The sequence below is a fragment of the Neodiprion lecontei genome, chromosome 1 (assembly GCF_021901455.1).
Source record: "Neodiprion lecontei isolate iyNeoLeco1 chromosome 1, iyNeoLeco1.1, whole genome shotgun sequence".
Taxonomy (NCBI): domain Eukaryota; kingdom Metazoa; phylum Arthropoda; class Insecta; order Hymenoptera; family Diprionidae; genus Neodiprion; species Neodiprion lecontei.
Genome location: NC_060260.1, coordinates 1,719,907 through 1,741,141, shown reverse-complemented (window position 1 = coordinate 1,741,141; position 21,235 = coordinate 1,719,907). Strand labels below are relative to the sequence as shown.

General features: G+C 40.1%; 2 protein-coding genes across 2 annotated transcripts; both read right to left on the bottom strand.

The window, feature by feature from the left end:
* On the bottom strand, nt 1–14,574 carry LOC107227373. The gene is made up of 26 exons (XM_015668496.2): nt 14,405–14,574; nt 7,239–7,345; nt 6,317–6,370; nt 6,069–6,230; nt 5,822–5,984; nt 5,597–5,718; nt 5,282–5,526; nt 5,031–5,209; nt 4,779–4,950; nt 4,604–4,718; nt 4,377–4,536; nt 4,138–4,265; nt 3,987–4,035; nt 3,758–3,765; nt 2,984–3,250; nt 2,750–2,803; nt 2,524–2,685; nt 2,224–2,386; nt 2,000–2,121; nt 1,657–1,901; nt 1,392–1,570; nt 1,147–1,327; nt 933–1,047; nt 689–848; nt 416–543; nt 1–325 (listed from the first exon to the last, which is right to left on the bottom strand). The coding sequence occupies exons 2-26, from the start codon at nt 7,333–7,335 to the stop codon at nt 273–275; spliced, it is 3,483 nt and encodes a 1,160-aa protein (XP_015523982.2). The 5' UTR covers nt 7,336–7,345; nt 14,405–14,574; the 3' UTR covers nt 1–272.
* Nucleotides 14,575–15,754: 1,180 nt separating this feature from the next.
* LOC107227375 (synaptic vesicle glycoprotein 2A) lies at nt 15,755–20,899 on the bottom strand. Its single transcript, XM_015668497.2, has 11 exons — nt 19,896–20,899; nt 19,367–19,417; nt 19,041–19,202; nt 18,384–18,546; nt 18,154–18,275; nt 17,791–18,032; nt 17,529–17,707; nt 17,158–17,438; nt 16,550–16,709; nt 16,344–16,471; nt 15,755–16,250 (listed from the first exon to the last, which is right to left on the bottom strand). Exons 1-11 carry the CDS (start codon nt 19,909–19,911, stop codon nt 16,189–16,191), a joined length of 1,566 nt encoding a protein of 521 aa, XP_015523983.1. The 5' UTR covers nt 19,912–20,899; the 3' UTR covers nt 15,755–16,188.
* Between the last annotated feature and the right edge of the window lie 336 nt (nt 20,900–21,235).

Below are 21,235 nucleotides of genomic sequence, written 5' to 3'. Positions count from 1 at the left end.
TCAAGTGTTTATGGTTTTTATAAATACGTAATACAAGTCGTCTTAAGGTGTAATTCTATCTTTAGTGTCTATGACTACCAGGCGTGCTGGTCGCCCGCTTCTGTATAATGAATTGCAAATGTATCACTAGTTAATAATACACTTATACGCTATACTTACTTAAATTTAACACTACTGTCCGGTGAGAACGACAGTGTCGTTCGCATGAATGATGAAATAGAAATCAGATGAAGCACTCTTGTGTTTGTGAAGCGAAAATCCTATTTCAGATTTCACATTAACTTTTCAGGTGGTTTTGGGATGAATATAGAGAGTACGAAGCAAACTGTGAACACACGGAACACCGTGGAATTTAGCATCAAGATTCGATACAATGGATTGTCAACTCGGGTATGTTCCCAAAGGTTGTACTCACCGAGTAGAAATCCTCCGACGAATATGAATGGGACCATGCAGCCTGTACTCAGAAGTAGTGGAAACAGGAGATTTCCGATCATAGAACCGATGCGACCAATGGACATTGTCAAACTCACAGCAGTTGCTCTGAAAGTGGATTTAACCGAACGTAAAATGTGCATAAACTTGTTTATCAGAGTTTAGTTGAAATTGCAGGTTTTAGTTCTCACAAGAAGAGCTGATTACTGCAATCCCACTCAACAATCTACTTTTAAACCATATTTAAACAAACCTGAGAGACGTAGGCATCAAATCAACCGTAAAACTAATGATAGAAGTGACGGCGATGCTAGTGAACATCAGGTAGATCGAGAAAATTGCTAACGTGACATTGGAATTTGGCGACCAGTTTAAAGAAAAGCTGCAAGCTGCTGGAGCTACGTAAACCAGCACTAGAATGAAAAATATATGATGTGTCCGGCAAAATTTCATTGAGTTTGAATTAATTGGGCTGACATGTCAGTTTCTGAACTCACGTAGCAGATTCTTCTTCCCAACTAGATTAACCAAGCTTCCGGCAAGTGTGCAACCTAACACGGTGGTGACTGCTATAATTATAGAGTTTATGTAAACTCTACTGTGAATTGGTACCTGACAATTTTCATTTAAAAAACACAGTCAAGAATGCGGCGTAAAAGTAAAAGTAAAAGTAAAAGTTCGATGGATTATAAGTTGCTTTGGTTAACTTACCGCAACGCAGGCATTTACCATCGTAGAGTTCCACTCGTCAGAATCCGTGGTATTCAAAGGCTCGGGTGAGGTTAGCATTTCGCACAAAGTAGCGGGACCCAAGCTGGCATCGCGATTTTCGTAATTGAAATTTTCCATCAATGTGAACAGCTGAGGCATCCAAAGGCGCAATGTATTCATGCTGCATCGAAAATGACAAGTAAATATTGCGCACAAGTATTGTGACCGTAGCGTTAATTACTTACCCCAGCAGGCCTCCGAATTGGATGGTCGTCATCAGGACAAACTGGCTGAGATACGGCTTGTGGAAGAGGGGTTTGATTTGACTCCAACCGCTTCGAGTCTTTTCCCAAACAGACACGCTACTTTTACTTGAAGTGCGTTCCACTTGTTTCTTCTGAACCTCTAGATAAAGTTCTTTTACCTGTGGGGATAAAAATTGGATGGTTGCCAAAAGTTAGATAAGTATCGACAATGGCAGGCCCTTGACTACAAAATTATCTATATTACCGGAAACGTTTCCGGAGGTTTTCCGGTATTCATGGAGTACATTTTTTTGAAAACCTTCATCGCCTCGTCATTTCGTCCCTGGGACATTAGGAACCTCGGACTTTCTGGGAAAAAGATCAATGCCAGGAATCCCAGGAACGCTGGCAGACTGCAGATCAAAATAAAGATGCGCCAAGAATTGTACACAAATACTCCGTCAAACAGCGAGAATGACCAAGACTGAGGCAGTATCATCCATGCTAATCCTAAGAAAGAATTCATCGATATCTGAAAAAACATATTCATTCTTCTCGTTTGGTTGGGACGCCAAAAGCGCAACGTCTACAATGATATTAACATTCACCTGGAAGCACTATGCTCCCTAAAGAAGGAAAGAGACGAGCCCATAGCAACATCTTTGACCTATACTTGACGCCGTGGAATTCCGCCAGGTATGTCATATTCACCGCGAAGGGTCCGCTCATGCTGAACAGCGACAAGTTAAAAAATATAAATATTAAACCGTTTCTGTTGATTCACGCTTAAAAAAACATATGTGAAAACGGAAGAATTTCTTATTCTACTCACATACATCCGCTGAAGAACTTAAAAGCCAGAATAACGTAAAAGCTCTGTGACATGCTGCTCAGAACATTGCAAATGCAATCGGCGAAGTAGCCAATCATAAGTAGAGTCTTTCGACCTTTCGTATCGGCTAAAACTCCCCATGGAAATGCCGCGGTGAACATGCCTGAAGAATTACGATTTTTACAATAACGAATTATTAACCCGTCTTTATACCGAGACGACTAAAGAAAACTTTGAATTTACAACTCTTCATTTCGAATACCCATTTTTTATCACATGCCGATTACTGCTGCAAATTACCAGCATAAATGGCAGCATTAAGCAGCCCCTTCTGGAATAACGTCATCTCCAGATCACACTCGGCTGTCGGAAGAACGTAGGAAATTGCCGTTGTGTCAAACAAATTTGCCCAGGCTCCAGGTAGAGCCGCCAACAGTAGTAGAACATTATAGAGTCCATAGCCTAAATCAACGTGCGTGATAAGCCCGACAGAATAAGTTACGAGATTCTTATCGTGAATACGAACCGGTAGCTTCAATGGCCTCTTCAAAGTCACGCGGTGACCCCGATTCATCGGATACTGAAAACGCAAATTCAAAAGGAGAGGTGATTCGGTTTCAGCAGATTTTTCGTTCATTACTAGAAAGAAGAGACGCAAGACAACAGGAGAGAAAAACGGATACGATCGTTTCGTTAGGATTTGGTTATTTACTAGACGATATCTATGTCCAACGGTAATGACTACATTAATTAAGCTCACCGATTACCGAGGCAGGCTGGGATTCCTCAGTGTGAAATGATATCGTAAACACCTCCTGAACTTTTTCAGACTGGCACCGTTTGGTACCTTCGTTCTTCTCAGTCATCTTGTCCCAGTTGAACTGCGCGAGATAAGGTGGCAAATATTCGACGCACAACACGGTTGGCAAAAATTGTACCAGATATACCATTATATTTGATATATGCGAGGTCATGATAGCAGCACTAATTTTACAAGAGACACAGTTTATGCTACTCATTTTATTTGCTTATACAGTCTCATTTCAGTCACCGCGTAGATATTTTCAAACATATACTCGAATAAGTTGCCGCTGACAAGTATGTTGATGTTGGTTACAGTACACGAGCAGTTAAAATTTATACGTTCAATAGTGAAATCGTGATAATTTGATTCTGCATTAGTAAGGAACTACGAAGTGAAGAGGTAATGTTCAAGTGCCAATTACACTTTTAGAAATTTATTTTTATGAGATATCAGTTAGAGGTATCCTGAAAAATGAAGGTGAAAATTCATATTGAAAAATAACTTTGTTTTATTACACCTCGGTGATTTGTAGTAATATTTTCAATATCACTAATAGTTACTGACATTATACATATATTCCAAGTGTATAACGATAGCCTGCGATGACGACTATGGGAATTTTGCAAAAAAAAAAAAACGTGCAACTTTAGTTTCACTGGATATCCAGAAAGATTTCTTTACGTCATTGACGTACAGTCGTGATAACACATGCTTACGTAACTTACGTACACAAAAACCTGTCCACAGGACGGAAAATCACTCGAGTCTTTCTTGATAAAACGCACTCACAGACGAAGCGTGAACGAAACCTCAATTGAAATTACACAGACACACACACACACACACACACACACACACACACACACACTCACACAGCCGATTAACTACTGACGAAACTTAAAACTATTCACTGGTAAATTAATCTAAATAGGATCAGATAAATCTTTCGAGTCCTCACAGAAGCTTGGCCGGTGGTTTCGGTACGAATATCGTCAACACAAAGCAGACTGAAACAAAGAACCGTATGATTGTAAATAAAGAGCCTTAATACACTTGAACGGTGATTATTTTGTTGCCATCTTTTATTTCATTCGCACAATTATACTTACAGATTAGGAATCCGCCAACAAAAATGAAGGGCGCGAAGCAACCTGTCACCAAGAGAATTGGAAAAACAACGTTCCCGATCATCGCGCCACTCCGTCCAATCGACATGGTCAGACCCACGGCCATTGTCCTGGAAAAGAAACAAAATACTGCAGTAGCTCTTCGAAGAATATACAGATTCGGCCAGTCGGCATCGACATTTATTGTCAGTGTTGCGTTAGGAAGAAAGGTCAATACCAACCTGAGAGAGGTTGGCATCAGATCGACACAGAAAGTGATGATTGTGGTTGTGGAAAGGCTTGTCAACGCAATGTAGATCGCGATGATACCTAAAGTAATGTTGGAACTCGGCGACCAATTCAATCCAAATATGCCTACCGCTGGCAATGCGAAGGCTAACACTGCGAAGGAAGAATTACAAGGTCGCATAAGATTCGTGTTTAATTTCACCTTGAAAATAATACTCACGCAACAGATTCTTTTTTCCCATGAGATTGACCAGAGTACCGGCAACCACGAAGCCTAGAACCGTAGTTGCCGAGATGATCATGGAATTGATGTAAACCTTACTGGGTACGAATGGCTGGAAAATTTGTCTAATTGTATCATCGATTCTTCAGCTGATATCTATCGTCAGACTTACCACGAGGCAGTCGTCAATCGTTGTCGTAGAGTTGAAGCCGTCGTATGAGGTGGCGTTTGAAACACTAGGCACACTGATCATGTCGCACAAAGTAGCAGAATCGTGACTTTCGTAATCGTACGTTTCCATCAAGGTCAAAAGTTGCGGCATCCACAATCTCACGGTGTTCAAACTGTACAATTGTGGAACACCTTGATGTAATAATTAAGCTCAGCTTAACGTGTTCAGTCGACGTGAACGCCGTTGACTTACCTCAAGATGCTCCCAAACTGAAGTGCTAGGATAAGGAGGAACTGGCCCAGATAGGGCTTCACGAAAAGCGGTCTGATCTGTCCGAACCCGCCGCGAACATTTTGCCAGACGGACACGGTAGTGCGACCGGCCGAGGGTTCGATCTTCTTCTTCTGGCCTTCCAAGGAGAGGGATTTTATCTTTGAATTGGAGACCAAAGTTAGGTAAGAACGGACTAACGCTAGCTAGCGGTGAAGTAAGATCGACATTACGGGAAATAGTTCCGGTGGATTTCCAGTGTTCATCGCGTACATCCTTTGGAAGACCGCCATCGCCTCGTCGTTCCGACCCTGAGTCATTAGGTACTTGGGACTCTCCGGAAAATAGAGCAGCGCCGCGAACGCCATGAATGCCGGCATACTGCACACGAAAATGAATATGCGCCAGGAGTTGAAGACGAAAGCACCATCGAAGAACGTCAACGTCCAGGATTGGGGAATTATCGCCCACGCCAGAGCTGAATCAAATTTCTCTATCAGCCTTGGTTTTACAGGCTTTTTGGGACGATGTCATCGGCGGAAACTCACCTGGTATTGCGACGTTTCCCATTGCCGAAAAGAGCGCTGTCCAGAACAATGTCGCCGATCTGTATTTCGTGCTGTGAAACTCCGCCAGGTAGGTCGTACTGATTGCAAGAGGACCGCTTATTCTGCATTAGATGGAAATTCAAAGGGAAAATCAGATATTCGGTCAATGCTCGCAAAAGTAAAATATCTCATGGTCCAATTTTTAATATCCTTGATTATACTCACACGAATCCGCTGAAGAATTTAAAGATCAGCATTGTCAAAAAATTCTGTGACATGCTGCTCAGAATATTACAGATAGAATCTGCTAGATATCCGAATATAAGCAGAGACCGTCGTCCCTTCGTGTCGGCTAAAAATCCCCACAGAAAAGCGGAGGTGATCATTCCTGATGAAAAGATTACGCAGGTGTCAAACATTTTTCAGTTCTATCAGTCAACCATTTATTCAGCCATACATATCGTCATCCCACCTGAGTAAATAATGGCGTTGAGTGCCCCTTTTTCGTTTAACGATAAGTGAAGATCGCACTCTGCCGATGGTAGAATATACGATATTGTAGTTGTGTCAAAAACGTTTGCCCATCCTGCAGGGAATATGGCTACGAGAAGTAGGTAGTTGTAGAGTCCATATTCTGAGAAAAATAACGGATAAACTGTCATTGACAAATTGCCTGTCCATCTAATGCCCTTGAATAAAGGCAAAAACTTGTATCCATACCAGTAGCCTCGATTGCTGCCTCGAAGTCTGATGGTTGCTTCGATTCCTTGTTTGCTGACGGGAGAATAATAGATTATTTTTTATCATTCGATTGGGTTCCTCACGAGCGACTGTTGCTTAACTCTTTGTTAACCCTTCGAGGGGCAGCGAGAATTATACTTTCCACCTATTTTATTTTCGTTTTTTTTTTTTTTTCCTTTTTTCTTCGATGGTTGGTGGCTTTAACCTCTACTAAGGCATTTTCAAACTTTTAGGTTCTTAAATAATGCAACCATTATGAAAAATGAGACCAACTGACTTATTTTTCATTTATTTTTTTTGATTCTTATCAACAGTCAATTAAAAAAATCAATTTCTTCCGGATAAAATCGGCCATTGGTAAACGGAAAGAGCTAGAGCTCTGAAAATTTTCATAAACCTTTCTGTGGTTAGTACTATCATATATATTTTTTACAAATTTTTTGGCACGCCGGTTTTTTCCAAAAAGAAATATTTAATTGTGTTTTTTCCATTTGAGTGGTAAAATGAGAAATCATAAAAAACCAAAAAAAAAAAGAAAAACAAAGAAGGAACTTGTTTTTTCCCACGTCCACGTCGTTAGTTCTGAGTCACACTGAGAGCGGGAATAAATGCCATATTCCATTTTTTTTCCACCATCTTGAATGTTGCATATCTCATGTCAAATTCGTAATCAGCGACTCCAAAAACCCCCGCATATCAAATTTGGCATAAGTCGGTTGTATTTTAAAAATTTTTCACGCCGTTTCGAATTTAACAAATCTAACCTCACATTCGTAATCAACGATCCCAAATACCCCTCGGACCACTTTGACTTTGATGATTGGTTTTTTTTTACGCATACCCCTCAAAGGGTTAATCCGCATATGGATGAGTATCGGTACGTCGATGAATTAAAACTTACCATTGGCAATATCGGAAGGCAATGCGTCGTTTAGAATCGTCATAGTAAACATCTCTCGCGCTGGTTCCAAATCGTGCTCTTGCTTAGGCTGAGACATTGTTGTTTATCTGAAATTAGAAAAAAATATACGTGCGAATATGCCATTGCGTGTTTGTTTTATGAGTACTCGAACGGTAGCGTGGCGATAAAAATTGCATCTTCTTTTCCTTAATGGCCCTCATCGCCGCTGTGATAAAAATGGTTTTACTTGTCTTTTGCTTTGTTGATTATTAAAAAATGTAATACTATCAAAATCCACGAAGGTATGTGTTTTATAACGTTCGATAGTTTATGATTGTAAGCTTAGTTTGTTTCTAAATGCTATTCGCGAACAGTAGCAGTCACACGTATTTCTTAGACATACTCTTCGTCGATATACTATTTTATATTTGATAATTAAGGGCTTGTTTGCGATTTTTCGAACAAAATACGGGAAACTTGTTACTAATCAATTTTGTCGCTTTTGTTCTATATATTCACCAGAATCTGGTAACTTAAAAAAAATGGAAACAATTACCAATTTCTCTTGATCTCCCGATTTACGAGTACATTCAGTAGTTACCAGATGCCAAAAGATAAGTGACTGACTGTCATACCGAAAGTCTTCGGCTTGTTAAACAGCTGTCTTCATGAAGAAAATGACAGGTGGTCCAAATTTAACGCTTCCGCAAACCGATTTAATTTAGCGTGATTAATGAAGATTCGGAGAGAAATACTGACGTATTGTGTACAAACCTTTACACGTTACAAGCAAAGAGAAGAATTGTATGGATTGAGTTTGTGGCTATTGGTCCACCCTGAATACACAAATACCTAATCAGCATCTTTACTGTATTATTACAGTTATTTTGCGAAAGAGGTAGACTTGGCGTATAGACTGTACTCAAGGGTATTCGTATTGGAAGATGGGAATATAAACAAAATCTTAAGAGGATGCTCTCGTGAATAGACGAGAGCAAAGAAAGGGACGTTTTGGCTGGAACGAATAGACTAAACATATTGAGAATATTATCATTGCATATTAACGTTACATATATTAATAAACACTAAATTTTTACGTTTAAAATTATTATCGTTACATTTATGTACAATGACCTGATACATCGTTTACTCAAGTGTGTGCCAGAATAGTAACGTTCGGCAAAACGTCAATTGCCACATGTGTCAACAGCACCAAATTTGAAATAAGTGTTTGAACCACTTCGTCCATCTGACTGACTGCGAGATAATAAAAGCAAAGACGGACTCCCTCCTTCTTCCGCACTCTTCATCTAACCGTACAGCCAGCTAGCGGCGTATCGTCTTGTATAACACAGTTCAGCACGAATTTTGACTTTGATAAGAGGGTATGAAATTTCGATAGATTTATCGATAGTTGGATGAAAAAAATATATATGCCCGGAAAACGTTTGCTTTTCTGTCCAGGAGAACGGTTGAAGAGTATTTTAGAAAATCCATGGTTAAAATTTTTATTTATTCATAACTCGAAACAAATATATTTATATGTAATTTTTATCAACTTTTACTATCATATCAAATTAAAAAATAGTAGGAAAAAGTTTGAAAGTGAACCCTATTACTTTTTCTTTCATGTTCGTAAGTACTTTTTTTCACTAAACCCCAAATGTAGTCACCCATCATGTTTTCGTTGCATTGGCCCTGATAACGTTGTTCGAAGTTCATAATATCTTGATGAAAACGTTCTCCTTGTTCTTCTGAGCACGCCTCCGTGTTGTTTTCAAATTTATCTAAACGAGCATGCAGCATATGTACTTTTAGAGACATTCCGCAACCCATGGTTATAAAGTTTTTTGACATATTTTCAACTAGAACTTGGTAATTTTCATCTTTGCTATTCCCTAAAAATCCAGAGACTACTGCTTTAAAACTGTTCCAACCTTTTTTTTTGGCGGTATTTTTAAATGTACCAGAAATATTTAATATTTCTACGATAACTGAAAAGAATGTATTATTATCAAAACTACTACAAAAGCAAACTTTATATGGAACATGGGTACTTTTCCTTTATTTTGGAGCATAATGAAAAGAAAAATCATAAAATAAATTTTAGGAAACGGACGAAAAATTTTTACGCAGAGTTGTGTAATCTTCTTGCCCATTGGATCAAATGGGTCTACTCATTTTCAATTAAATTCCTTTGAATAGTTGAACGTAAGTATATCACTATGTTAAATTTTTTGTTCGCCGTTTATTTTCGGTGTTCGTTATGTTAAACAATACTACGTTATCCAGCTCATCTTCTAGCCTGTTGCTTTATTTTTATAAATTGTTCCGAGAACCACGAAAGCTATACCAATCCCATGATTCGCTACATCATTGGACTGAAAGGAAAGCTGCTGTAAAGATTAATCTGGACAGGCAACACCCTTTGAAACGTACCTTTGGCTACTATTTTAACATCACACCACACTCTGCGTTCACCACATTCTGACCTCGTCGTAGCATCGACACTTCCAATCGTAATAAGACAAGTAATTTTCTCATTGTACGTTATCTGTGGATTGTACATTCAACAGTCTTTCATAACTTATTGTTTTTGCCGTTTATTACGTTGATTAGCTTCATGTACAAGTAAAAACAGAAGTCGCTATTTTTCAAGCAAGTGAAGATACGCATATGTTTAAAAAGATTTATTAGGATCATCCCCGTAACGTGAGAGTACGTAAAGTTCTGAAAATCGACGTCAGCAAGTTGTAAATGTTACGAATGAGTCTAGTGTCAGATCTTCGTTATAAATTAAATCTTGAAAAGATACATGACAAGGAAAACATTTCCCGAACGAACCGTTCATCTTGCAGATAACTATATTTTGTTGTGTTTATGTCCGTATGCAATGTCGTGACGATGAATGGACCAGAAAATCCGGTTACTGCTGAACAGCTGAAATAGGAAAATGCGCAAGAGATTTGCGATGCACTTGCACTTCTCATATATCAGAGTCCTTGAGCGTAATGCGTCGAGTAGTACTATTCAATTACGTGTGCAATTATATCCATATTAATACCTATAGTACCGAGAAACGTTGTCGGACGAGTCCGACACGTGCATCATCACGAATAAGAAAAGATGCTTGAACGAAACGTGGATGGCTGTGCCGCCGTCAACTTCACATGCGGTATGTAAACTTTCCTGGTAAGAATGACCAAAAATACTAATTTTCCATTAAATCGATTATCTTTTGCCGATTAATCAAGTACGATCGGTTATTTTTCAAACGCAATTAATCGACCGGCTCGATTATTTTTCCTCGCAATTGATTTTTGTTTTTTACTTCCATGAACGACGTAATGCAATATCAATTTATGTGATTAGAGTATCAATTATTATCATTGTCTTACTGACTAAGTACCTATTTGATATAACAAGTGAAAGATAAGTGAATATTTTCACCTGATATTAAAAAATATTCTGAATGAAACTATAAATTATCAAGAAACTTTTCGGCCGTTAAGACTACGTACTGAAATTTACGAAATTTTGCTTTCAAATGTAGCGTTTCAAAAAAATACGAAATAATCGAATTTTTTTTTTTATTTTTTATAGATTATTTTTTTCGATTCTATTAATCGATGTATTGATTGTTTTTAGCTTAATGGCCGTCGCCAAACTCCTGGGCTTTGTGAGAACAGAATTTGCAGGTCTCACAAAAGGCCGAAGAGTGGAAGATTGGTAATCAGTAAGCAAGTGGTATCATCAGTGTCAATGTACGTTCGATCTACGCCTAGCCTAACAAGAAAACTTATCTCTAATTATATTACACAGTAAAACCACGTCGCAAGCTGATGCGTATCGAGAATAAATCAGTGCAAGATCGACGTCTTCTACGAAGACTTGTGTCACATCGATGCCCTCTGCCCCTACCCATCAGTTTTATTTTTGATTACCTTTCAATTTATCATTGAATACATTTATATATTCTATTTTTTTTTTTTTTTTGAGTCTCCGTATGCATCGCATGCATACGGCTCTCTTTATTACTTTTTACTACTTCGGGAAATGAACACCCTAAGCTAACAATAACCTTACTGTTTAGATAATTCTTCGGGACAATCCTTACCCAAACAGACTCGTATATACAAACTCCATATATGTATATTTTTTTCATCCAACTATCGATAAATCTATCGAAATTTCATACCCTCTTATCAAAGTCAAAATTCGTGTTGACCTGTGTAATCCAAACATATCAAGTCGAAAAGTCTGTTAAATATCCGTATAAGGTCTTTTACGAAATCGATACATCAAGCGCTAAGTTAATTCCGTGTTCTGTTACTTAAATATAAACTTTTTTTTTCTCCCACTGTTTATAACTAAAACCATTTTAATCACCTTCATAAACATAAATTAAATAAACGAATAGTTGTGTTTTAAAACTTATACGAGGAAACCAATCAATTACCTTTAACGTATCCATTCAATTAATCCATCCAGCACAATTATTTATATTTTCTTTTGAAACCCCACAAGTAAAGTAACACAGTTTACAAGCTAATAAAAACTAAACAACCAGTCAATTAACGCCGTATCCAGTCCTCGCCGAGCACGCAGAGCTGCTCCACAGAGCCCGAATCAACAGTTAACAACAAAAGGTAAGTGACCATTTTTATATGAAAGCCAGTGCAATTAAGAGGAAAAACGGTGTCAAAATTCCAATAATTCATATCCGGGAAAATTAATCTGAACTAAGCGTTATATTTACGGAGTGGTTTGGTCATCAGACAACCCAGCCCATAACGCTTGCTTGCCCGCGGTAATTTAACGCGTGTCTTGGTCATTAAATTGTGTAAAAGGCATACGGATTCTCAAACTATATGCGACTGAACGGCAAGCGAAGCGAGGAAAAGCAGTGATTGTTTTCGCTTTTGATTGATTGTTCCTCCTCATTGTCCAGCAACAACACAGATAGTTCGTCGAGCGCGTGGCCGTTTTTAATCGCTTTGACATAAAGAGATCTGTGTCTTTGCTACTGCAATTTATGTATACCTAGCGGGTGTTAGACTTGCTTAACTTTCATTTGCCAAAGGATTATAACAATGTTTGTTGCTTCGATGCATACATGCATACTTAACCAGTCACTCTGTGTCAATATATTCTCTGCATAGTCTCCTCGTATATTTTACCTCCAGACGAACACAGTTCGACACGAAATCGAGCATCTGTTCGCTGCCCGACCGCGTAATACCCAAAAAGTAAATTTATGCGCAACAAAACGTTTCACGGTAATTTTTCCCTCAAATTGTCACAGGAAACTCGATTGCTTATTCAAGTCATGCTCAACCGATTATTAGGAACTGATTGAAAGAGACAAATATGCTGAGAGCACACGTCGAATTCGAGGAATTAAATCGCGCAAGTAACTGCATGATGAGCAGTTGGAATAAACTGCATAGTCGAGCTCCTACACGGATTTTTTCAAACCGTTTTCCTCGTCGGATTTTTAATGAATATTCATTCACATTCGCGGAACTGTTTGCGTACACTTATTTTCACTTCGTGTGATAAATTTTTTGTGAATTGCTGCATACGCATAAAATTTAGCGACGCCGGAGATCGGGTATAAACCATTTTGATTTATTTTATTCTTAATAGTTTCTGTAGAAAACTCCGATTCGTTTCCTATTCGCTAGCTCCATCAGCATATGGTGTGATGATGATAAAAATGAGGTAGGACGGTATAGAAGAACGATTGATTCTCAGTGTTGTTAACATTGTTAAAGCAGATTTTGTTGAGATGAAGCGAGAAGTGATTACAACCGTAGCAATATTTGTGGAAATGTTCTAATTGGCGAAAAAATGTGTTATCTTATGAAATTCAAACTATACGAGTACGTATGATTATAACGTATCTGAAATTGATTGGCTCTCGATAACGTACCTAATAACTTTTTATTAATCATTCCGAAGATTGTGTGGCCCTGAAAAAGCAACCGTGAAGGAAAAAGAAGTTTAATTCAACTGGTTAAACGTGTGTTTCTTCTGTTTGTTATCGCGAATTCGAATACAGGTTCTCATAGAAAAACGTTACATAGGTTAATTCCGAGTAAGATGGCCATAGGCAAGAAATGGCCCGCGACGTAGTTTTTTTTATGTACTCCGCTGTATTGGACTACACTTTGGCTCACGTCTTACTCGTGACCATCTCACCAGGAATCACTTTATGATATTAAGCATCTTTGGTCACATGAAACTTATTACTACTACCGAACAAAAAAAGATTTCGCTGCACAAGACATCTGCTCACCCAATTGCAAAACTTTATGTATTGACTGCAACTCGTCGGATGAATTTTTCCTGCATTTTCTTTGAAAAATCGAGCCTTCTTTACGTAGTGAGAAAAATTACGAATTTTGCGATACAGTGATCACTTTGTTCACTGTTAAAATAATTAAATTAACCGTGTCGTCAGTTCATCGGCGAATCTGGTATTCTATCGTAAAAAGGCTATCGTTACACCGGGAAAACCAAATCGTCAGTTCATCTTTGCACGGTGTCACAATCACTGCGTACACTGCACTTCGAATCCCTCTTGCACGTTTAACTGATTTTTGCACAAGCAACTGTTACTAGCATAAGCGATAAAGCGACGATGCAATTCAATGACACTATATAATTCTCCAAACAATTACAAAATAATAAACGTCATTCTCAAGTTGAAGGGAAAAACTTTTCAAATACTGTTCCGAATTTCTATTCGCACTTTATAACGAACGGAGAATTGAAATAAGGATACAGACGTAGCACGGTATGAAAGTTTTTATCACTTGCTCGTAGGGTCTAAATAAATTTCATAAAACATGAGAAGTTAGTGACGCAATTTGTTAATAATCTGATAACGGATCATTCCGAATTTCCCGATCACGATGAGAAATTCATTGATTCTTGTCACGTTTGGAAATGGATAGGCGAACTTTGAGGAGTGAGTTTTCCGAAACAATGATTAAGCAGTAAGTTAGGGACCTACCTATTTTTAGAAGTTATTAGCCCGCGAGTGGGACCACTATTTGGATTCAGATGCGAATGAAGTATAGTGGCTCTCCTAACTTGAACAAGTCGTCAAGTCTGTCCTCTGTAAAACTGAGTAAAACAATAATGCAATCAAGACTTACCTGTGTAAAATTGGAAGAGGGTACGTCATTCATGCACGCACAAACCGGCTTGAATCGCGAGATAAAAACTCTGTCAGATGATGTGCAGAAGCGCTAATTTGCAAATTATAAAACACTGCAGCTTTGTCGACTTGACTGACCGAGTGAGCAAGCCGGACAAGCGTACCGTCGTCTTTTGTACCTTTAAGGATGCGTTACCGATAATGCTGACATTTTTCCTCGGTGTATAGGCAAAGTTCCCCAGCTCTTAATGTTTCGCGTCACGGAGTTACAAGAATTTCTAGGAACGCGTAAAGCAATTCGAGCTGAAGCGTCACTGGAACTTGGTAATATCTTTTGCTTCTCCGGATAATCATTATTCTAGCCCTCAGGTGTTCTTATCCTCCTAGCAATTTCCGCGAGATTTCTATTCGAATTTATCCGTTGCCACGGGAAAACCTGTCACTAATTAGAAGACTACCGATATAGGCTGTATATTCGTGATCAGTTAAAGGTACTGATACTTATATTTCAGTAGTTAAAGGATATCGTGCTCATGCTTGACGTCTTTTTAAATTTTCCGAAATCCTTTCTTATAATCTGATCGAATACCTACGTAAAGTTACTATACGATTTTCTGCTTGAAGAAATGAAAATTCGTAGCATTCTGGACACTGATAAAATTTTTTAATTCGATTCAACTATACATACCTACGGCTAAATATTGCCTTATACGGTTCTTCGCTGTGTCTAACCGTGTATTCTGCTGGTGAAAATAACATTTATCTGTTTAATCGACAGAAACCACTTGTAACAGTTGTTGCCGTTGAAATACGATATTAATTGAAGTCTTTATGTACCCTGCGCCAGATGAATTACAATATTATATTATATTCAGACTTCTAATCACATGTGGTATTCGAAGTATTTCGAACAAAATAATCCCGGCAGAAGGCAAGTCGTCTCATCCAGAACAAGCACAAACTTCTAGCTTATCTTAACACGTTGATAATAAAGTATGACGAATATTTTGTTTTTATTAATATCTCAACGTAAATAATAGGTTACAGCTAAATACTAAAGTAAAGTATCACGTGTACTGAAAGGTACAGTTCGTGTTGTAATTACAGTGTACTCGATTGAATATGGCGTCTTTAACAATACGTTAAATAATTACGGTTACTAAAATTTAGATTACCGGTACAAAAATTCCCCATTTTAACGAGTAGAGGAAAAGATATATAAATCCGTTGAGAAAAGAATGAATTCAGTTTGCTTTGCAAATTTCTTCATAGCGTAGCAGCTGGTAGTCTTACAAGTTATATACAAGGTTCAAGATCAAATTCCCTGGAATAAAGAGTCACGGCAACCTTGAGATTACATTCTAATTTAATTGGTACATGCTCGAAAACAAGATAATCAGAAAACTCGGAAATTGATAATTTTGCATAATATTTCCAGAAACAGCTAGCGAACCAGACAGTTCACACTGCGATACACAGAAAATCGCTACATATAATACAGACACGTCAATATTTCGCTACGTAATGCTATATATCATATATTAAATTATATACTAGTAACTTTAATAGACACCTTTGATTACCTAATGATTTGCGTTATCTCTATACGAGGCCGACGGGATTACGTAGTAAAATAGAAGCAAATTGAAAGTTTTTATTGTTCATATAATTAAAACTGCGTGTATATGTCCTTCCATGACCACCTCAATTTCATTCAACGTCACTTTTACGTTAATTGATCATCAGTTCCCCATTATATAATATTAGCAAATAGCGTCGGGGTTAATCGTTCGTCGTCACGACGCTGGCTTCCCTCGGCACGAAGCAGCATAAAATAGCGCATGCTGTAAAATAATAGTGTATTCCTTCGTTAATGTATCGTCGTTTCATGGGGTAAAAGCGGGTCCTAAATATTACACCAAGGAAAAGATACTCACTGAGAGGAACACAGGCCATCACGCTCATCGTCAACGAGCAGTCAATCTCAATGAGAAGAGCGATCAAGTTTCCAGCCGCGATGACCCCCGTTCTACCCAATACCAGGGTGATGCACACCGCCATGGTTCTGCAAGAGATACACAACATGTGTATAGAATTCCTGAAGTGATTCACGAACGATCACCGTCGCTCTATCATGCCTAACCTTAAATTCGTTGGGTACAAGTCGACCACGATTGAAGTCAGTAGACTCAGGCAGACACCGGATATAACGTGGTAGATGATTATCATCGTTGAAATAAGGGGTGTCAAGTTGACGAAGAGAAGACCAATCCCAGCAAGTCCGCTCATGGTTTGGCACAGTACTGAAAGCGGGGAAAGAAGGTTTCGTTAAGGGGGTGCTCTGGTCGATTTCGACGATGAACTTACATATCTCCAAATGTCGAAGTTTACGTATCTCAAACGCGGAAAAAGCTTAACAAAACCATTCTAAACGCAATCCTGAAGAAAAACACTCCGACACATTTTCGATTGACGCTGCAATAAGGAAGTGACACGGATTCTACGAAATCGCGAAAGTAAATTCGTAAAATTCATGCCATTCCTTTATCTCTGTGTCACACGAAAATGCATTTGAGTGTTTTTGTCGATAATTGCGTATAGAATGGGGCTGTTGAGCTCTTTTTCGCATTTCATGTACATGGACTTCGATATTTCGAGGTACATACGTCAACGTAGAAGTCAATCAGGGCACCACCTTAAAGAGCTGAAGAAGAGTCATCGTAGAAAGTATAACTTGATTTCTCGGCTTACTTATTATCGTCTTTTTTCTCATTACGCTGACGAGGCAACCGACCGAGGAGTAGACCACGAGACTGACGCCTGCGATGGTCATCGTGTTGATGAAAACGCTGGTGTCCAGGTGACGATGACACTCGTTTCCGTTGTGATGATGCGCCGTCACATTTACCGCGACTTCCGGTGTCTTGACGGCGTAGGCGTCGCAAATCGTTGCTGACAATCCCGGGTTCTCGTCGTTGTAAAGCGCCACCTGGTTCAGGATCTCCGGCATCCAAAGGTACATGCCGTTGAAGCTGTAATCCAAAAGTGAACGAGTTGACGAATTTCGGGACGCTCGTGAAAATGAAACGGTAGGAAATTATCGCGTCGCGAATTGCTGGTACCTGAAGAATATCTCGAACTGCATCGCGCAAACGAGCAGGGTGATGAAACCGTGGGGGTGCAAGAAAAGGGGTATCGTTTGGTCCCACATTGTTCTGAGGATCCTCAATACAGCGCCCGATTTTTCGGCCATCACGTCTTGGTCCATGTTCATCGACGCTGGAACGATGATTTCGGAAACCTGTGAGATTTTCGAGGGTTTATAATTCGACCTTTGGACAAGGAAGTCGTAACCTCTCGTCAAAGGGTGACACTGTCACTCACCGGATACTTCGAGCCCGTTTTTGAACCTTCGTTGGAACGATAAACATCCTGGAGGATGTCTACGGCATCTCTATGCCGACCTATCAGCACCAGGAACTTTGGACTCTCTGGAAAACTTAGGAGGCCCAAAAATGATATCAAACCTGGTAGGCCAAGGATCAAGACGAACAGCCGCCATGACCTGAATGATAGCCCCAAAATGTCGAGCTCAAAGTCCAGTGGCAGAACCGCCCATCCGACTCCTTCGGTGATCCGCAAAAACAGAGAGTGAGACACAAATTGTAAAGGTCTGTCTGTTTTTCCTTGGACATTTATGAGGCTTGTGACATTTCGCCGCGTCTCCGTTAAATCAGTATACTTTACCTGGCATCAACAACATCGAGAAGGGAAACGCTGTGCAGGCCCAAGCGATTGACTTGGACCTGAACTTGACGCTAGAGAATTCTCCAAGGTAAGAATATACGGCAGCCGAAGAGCCGGATATCCTGAAAGGCGAGCGTCAGAAATAATTGTTTAATAACTGTGGCATCGTCGCATGTGTGGCACGAACTAGAACAAAGATAGCTAATAGAGTATAAATAAACTTTACTCACAGCAAACCCACCATCAGTCGAAGGAATGCCAGGAGCCAAAAGTTGTAAGCGAAAGCCGACGCGAAGCTGAATGCCCACGCCCCGAAAAGAGATACTAACAAGACTTTTCGTCGTCCTGTCGTGTCAGCGATCACACCCCAGGTGTGGGCACTAGCTACCATACCTGAAATTTTTATTTACAACTTTTAACCCGTGTTGTTTCTTACCGACCAACCGTCAAAAGCTGACAAGCATGGTCAGAAATTATCATTTCTCCACGAGTCAATACCGGACATTTTATGAAAAATTGTAACATCCTTGTTTCTGCATCTGATTATCGGTGTGGAACAAACTTTCGGTTCGGATGAATTGGAACTCGAGTTTCCTCGGCGAAGATTCAGAACTCTTTGAACTCGGAACCGAGTGAGAGGAGGAAAAGTGTCTCGCCGTGATTCGAACGAAAATTGAAAGAAACGAATCGAGATTCAGATATTCCAAGCATCGTATGTTACTAACTGTTCGCACGTGTGGCTGTAGAACGGAATTTGGCGCCTCGAGCTCATCAAGTCAGGTGGAATGATAGCGCCACCGTTTCGCGTGCGAATATCGCGCAAAGGTGAAAGAATCAATTTGGTCGTTCGACGTGTGCGTACGTGTTACGCCTTCGTTTCCAATTACCTGTGAAAGTGGAACCCGTCAGGATTCCTTTCTGGCTCGAGGTCATGTGCAGGTCGCATTGAGCAGCCGCCAAGATGAACCCCGTGCTCATTGTTTCGACGATCGAGGCGGTAAGGCATATCGCGCAGACGATAACGAGGCCGGCATTGAACTTCCCAAATCCTTGAATACATATGTATGCATGTATAACGCAATGTATAATACACCGGGTGTGCCTGAGCGTGTACAACTGGCCCCGTGACATTACGCTGGTCTTTGTACACGGCGTAAGTATATACATTATACATACGTGACCAAAGTGATTGCTGAGTTATGGCACAACTCACCTGTGAGCGCCAAAGCCTCCTCCAACTCCACGCGTCTCGTCCGCTGGGGCTCTGAAAAATAACAGAATTTACGAACGTGTCTGGTTTCGTCACGTCTTACGGATAATTCGCGATTAACCGCAATCTGGTCATTCGAAATATTCGAAATTAATTCCTCAGTATCGGACAATGCACCGCCCAGTTGAACTCGTCTGCGGTTCCGCCATGCGGTTAGAGTGTGTGAACGCAAATCGTGGGTGAAAAAGACAAAGAAAATGTATATCGGTAAACGACCGATCGAACCGCGAAATGTAAGGGAAATCGAATGTTTTCTACGAAATGCACTTTTCATCGAGTACCATTCGGATCTGTCAACTTTTACCGAAAGGCCTGCTCGAGAAGCTCGCTGCGAGTATCAGGAAGTGAAAAAAGTTGCAAACCGTACGTAGAATAAATCATGAAACAATTGTCGACGGATTTGAACTCGCGTTATCGTTCGTGTTCGAAGATGTTAGGACGACTTAAATGACGGATTGAGTGTTGAACTTACCATTAGCATTCTCCATTTACGCGTCCAGTTCTGGCGGTGTGATATGCGGTGAGTATATCTCGTCTTGCCAGTAAACTGCGAAGTGATATTTCCTTTTAGCTGGAGTACCAGTGTGTGCAATTGTTCGGGCAGGCGCCGATCCTCCAGCCGTTCCTCTTTTTCCTCTTCTGCTTCTTCTCGCCGCCTCTATATCCAATAACTCATCGAGCCTTGTCATGTGACGCGTTCTCATTCAAGCTGCAGATATACGACGCGGACCCGATGGGGCATACAAATTTCACCCGTTTCGATTTTGCGTATTGGTTCAACGCTTCTGACTGCTGCGGACTAATAGCCGTGTGGGTATCGCGATACTCTCCTAACTTTAGAAAATGTGTATGTTCAGGTGTGCGAAATAACTTCAGCCTCAGGCCCAATTAATGTCAGGGTTGTCAACTAGCCGGTTCTCGGCTAGCCGCGCGGCTGTACTCGTATGTTTTTTGCTAAATCTCTCGTGATTTTATTTTTTTTTTTTTAATTCTTTTTCACAATAAGTAGCGATTAAGAGACAAACGGAACTTGAGAAAAGAAATAAATAAATAAATAAAAAAAGAAAAGAAGAACACATACACACACGCGCGCGAGAAAGAAAGAAAAGAAACAGGAGGAATTGATTAAAAATCACCGCCCCCCGGCAATTAAGTGGATCCGGTTTTTTATCCCGCTACTCATACCGTGGGAATAAAGAGCGAAAATTTCACTGACTTCGTCGAATTCGCGTATTAACTGGTCTATAAATCTCGCGATTTATTCCGCCGATTCCCGTCTCTCTATGTCCGAGCGATAGCCGGTTTGTGCTGAAAGCGCCGCTCGAACGTCGCTGGTATTACTGCCACTGCAGTCATGATCGTTTTATCAAGTGCGGGGAAGAAATGAGCCAACTATACAACGTATACGCACAAAGGTCGCAGGAAACGAGAAGGTAAAAGAGTTGAAGGAAAAAGCCACCTTCGTTGCAAACTCGAGGATTGTACACAATGCGGTGGCGCCTTAACCGAACTGATGCAAGGCGAACCCGAACACATGCCTTGCGTATGCTCAATATTGTTCTTCTTCGTCGCGAAGCGAAAGTGGGGAAAGGAAAGACTCTCTAAAGGTACGGCGAAACCGATCGCCGGTTCTGCCGACCTGTCGCCAAGCGATTGCAGCTTCAACCTGTTCCTATGTGAGCATAGGAATTGCCCCGTTTGATATTTTGCTAATTTTTTCGCCAGCTAGAAACCAGGTTGACAACCGTCGACGAACGCACGTTCCTTGCGTTTGTCTTATCGGAATTAATAAAATACACCGAAGGATCGTGG

Bases quoted from the DNA above. Each gene is read 5' to 3' on its own strand.
- LOC107227375 (XM_015668497.2), bottom strand. The intron at 18,547-19,040 runs GTAATTGGAAAC...TAAAAATTTCAG, and splicing joins GACGGGTTCCACTTTCACAG to GTATGGTAGCTAGTGCCCAC. The intron at 17,708-17,790 runs GTGAGTGACAGT...AAAATCTCACAG, and splicing joins AAACGGGCTCGAAGTATCCG to GTTTCCGAAATCATCGTTCC.
- LOC107227373 (XM_015668496.2), bottom strand. From the start codon at position 7,335: ATGTCTCAGCCTAAGCAAGAGCACGATTTGGAACCAGCGCGAGAGATG. The intron at 2,387-2,523 runs GTAATTTGCAGC...GTAATTCTTCAG, and splicing joins TAATGCTGCCATTTATGCTG to GCATGTTCACCGCGGCATTT. The intron at 1,328-1,391 runs GTAAGTAATTAA...TTTTCGATGCAG, and splicing joins CAATTCGGAGGCCTGCTGGG to CATGAATACATTGCGCCTTT.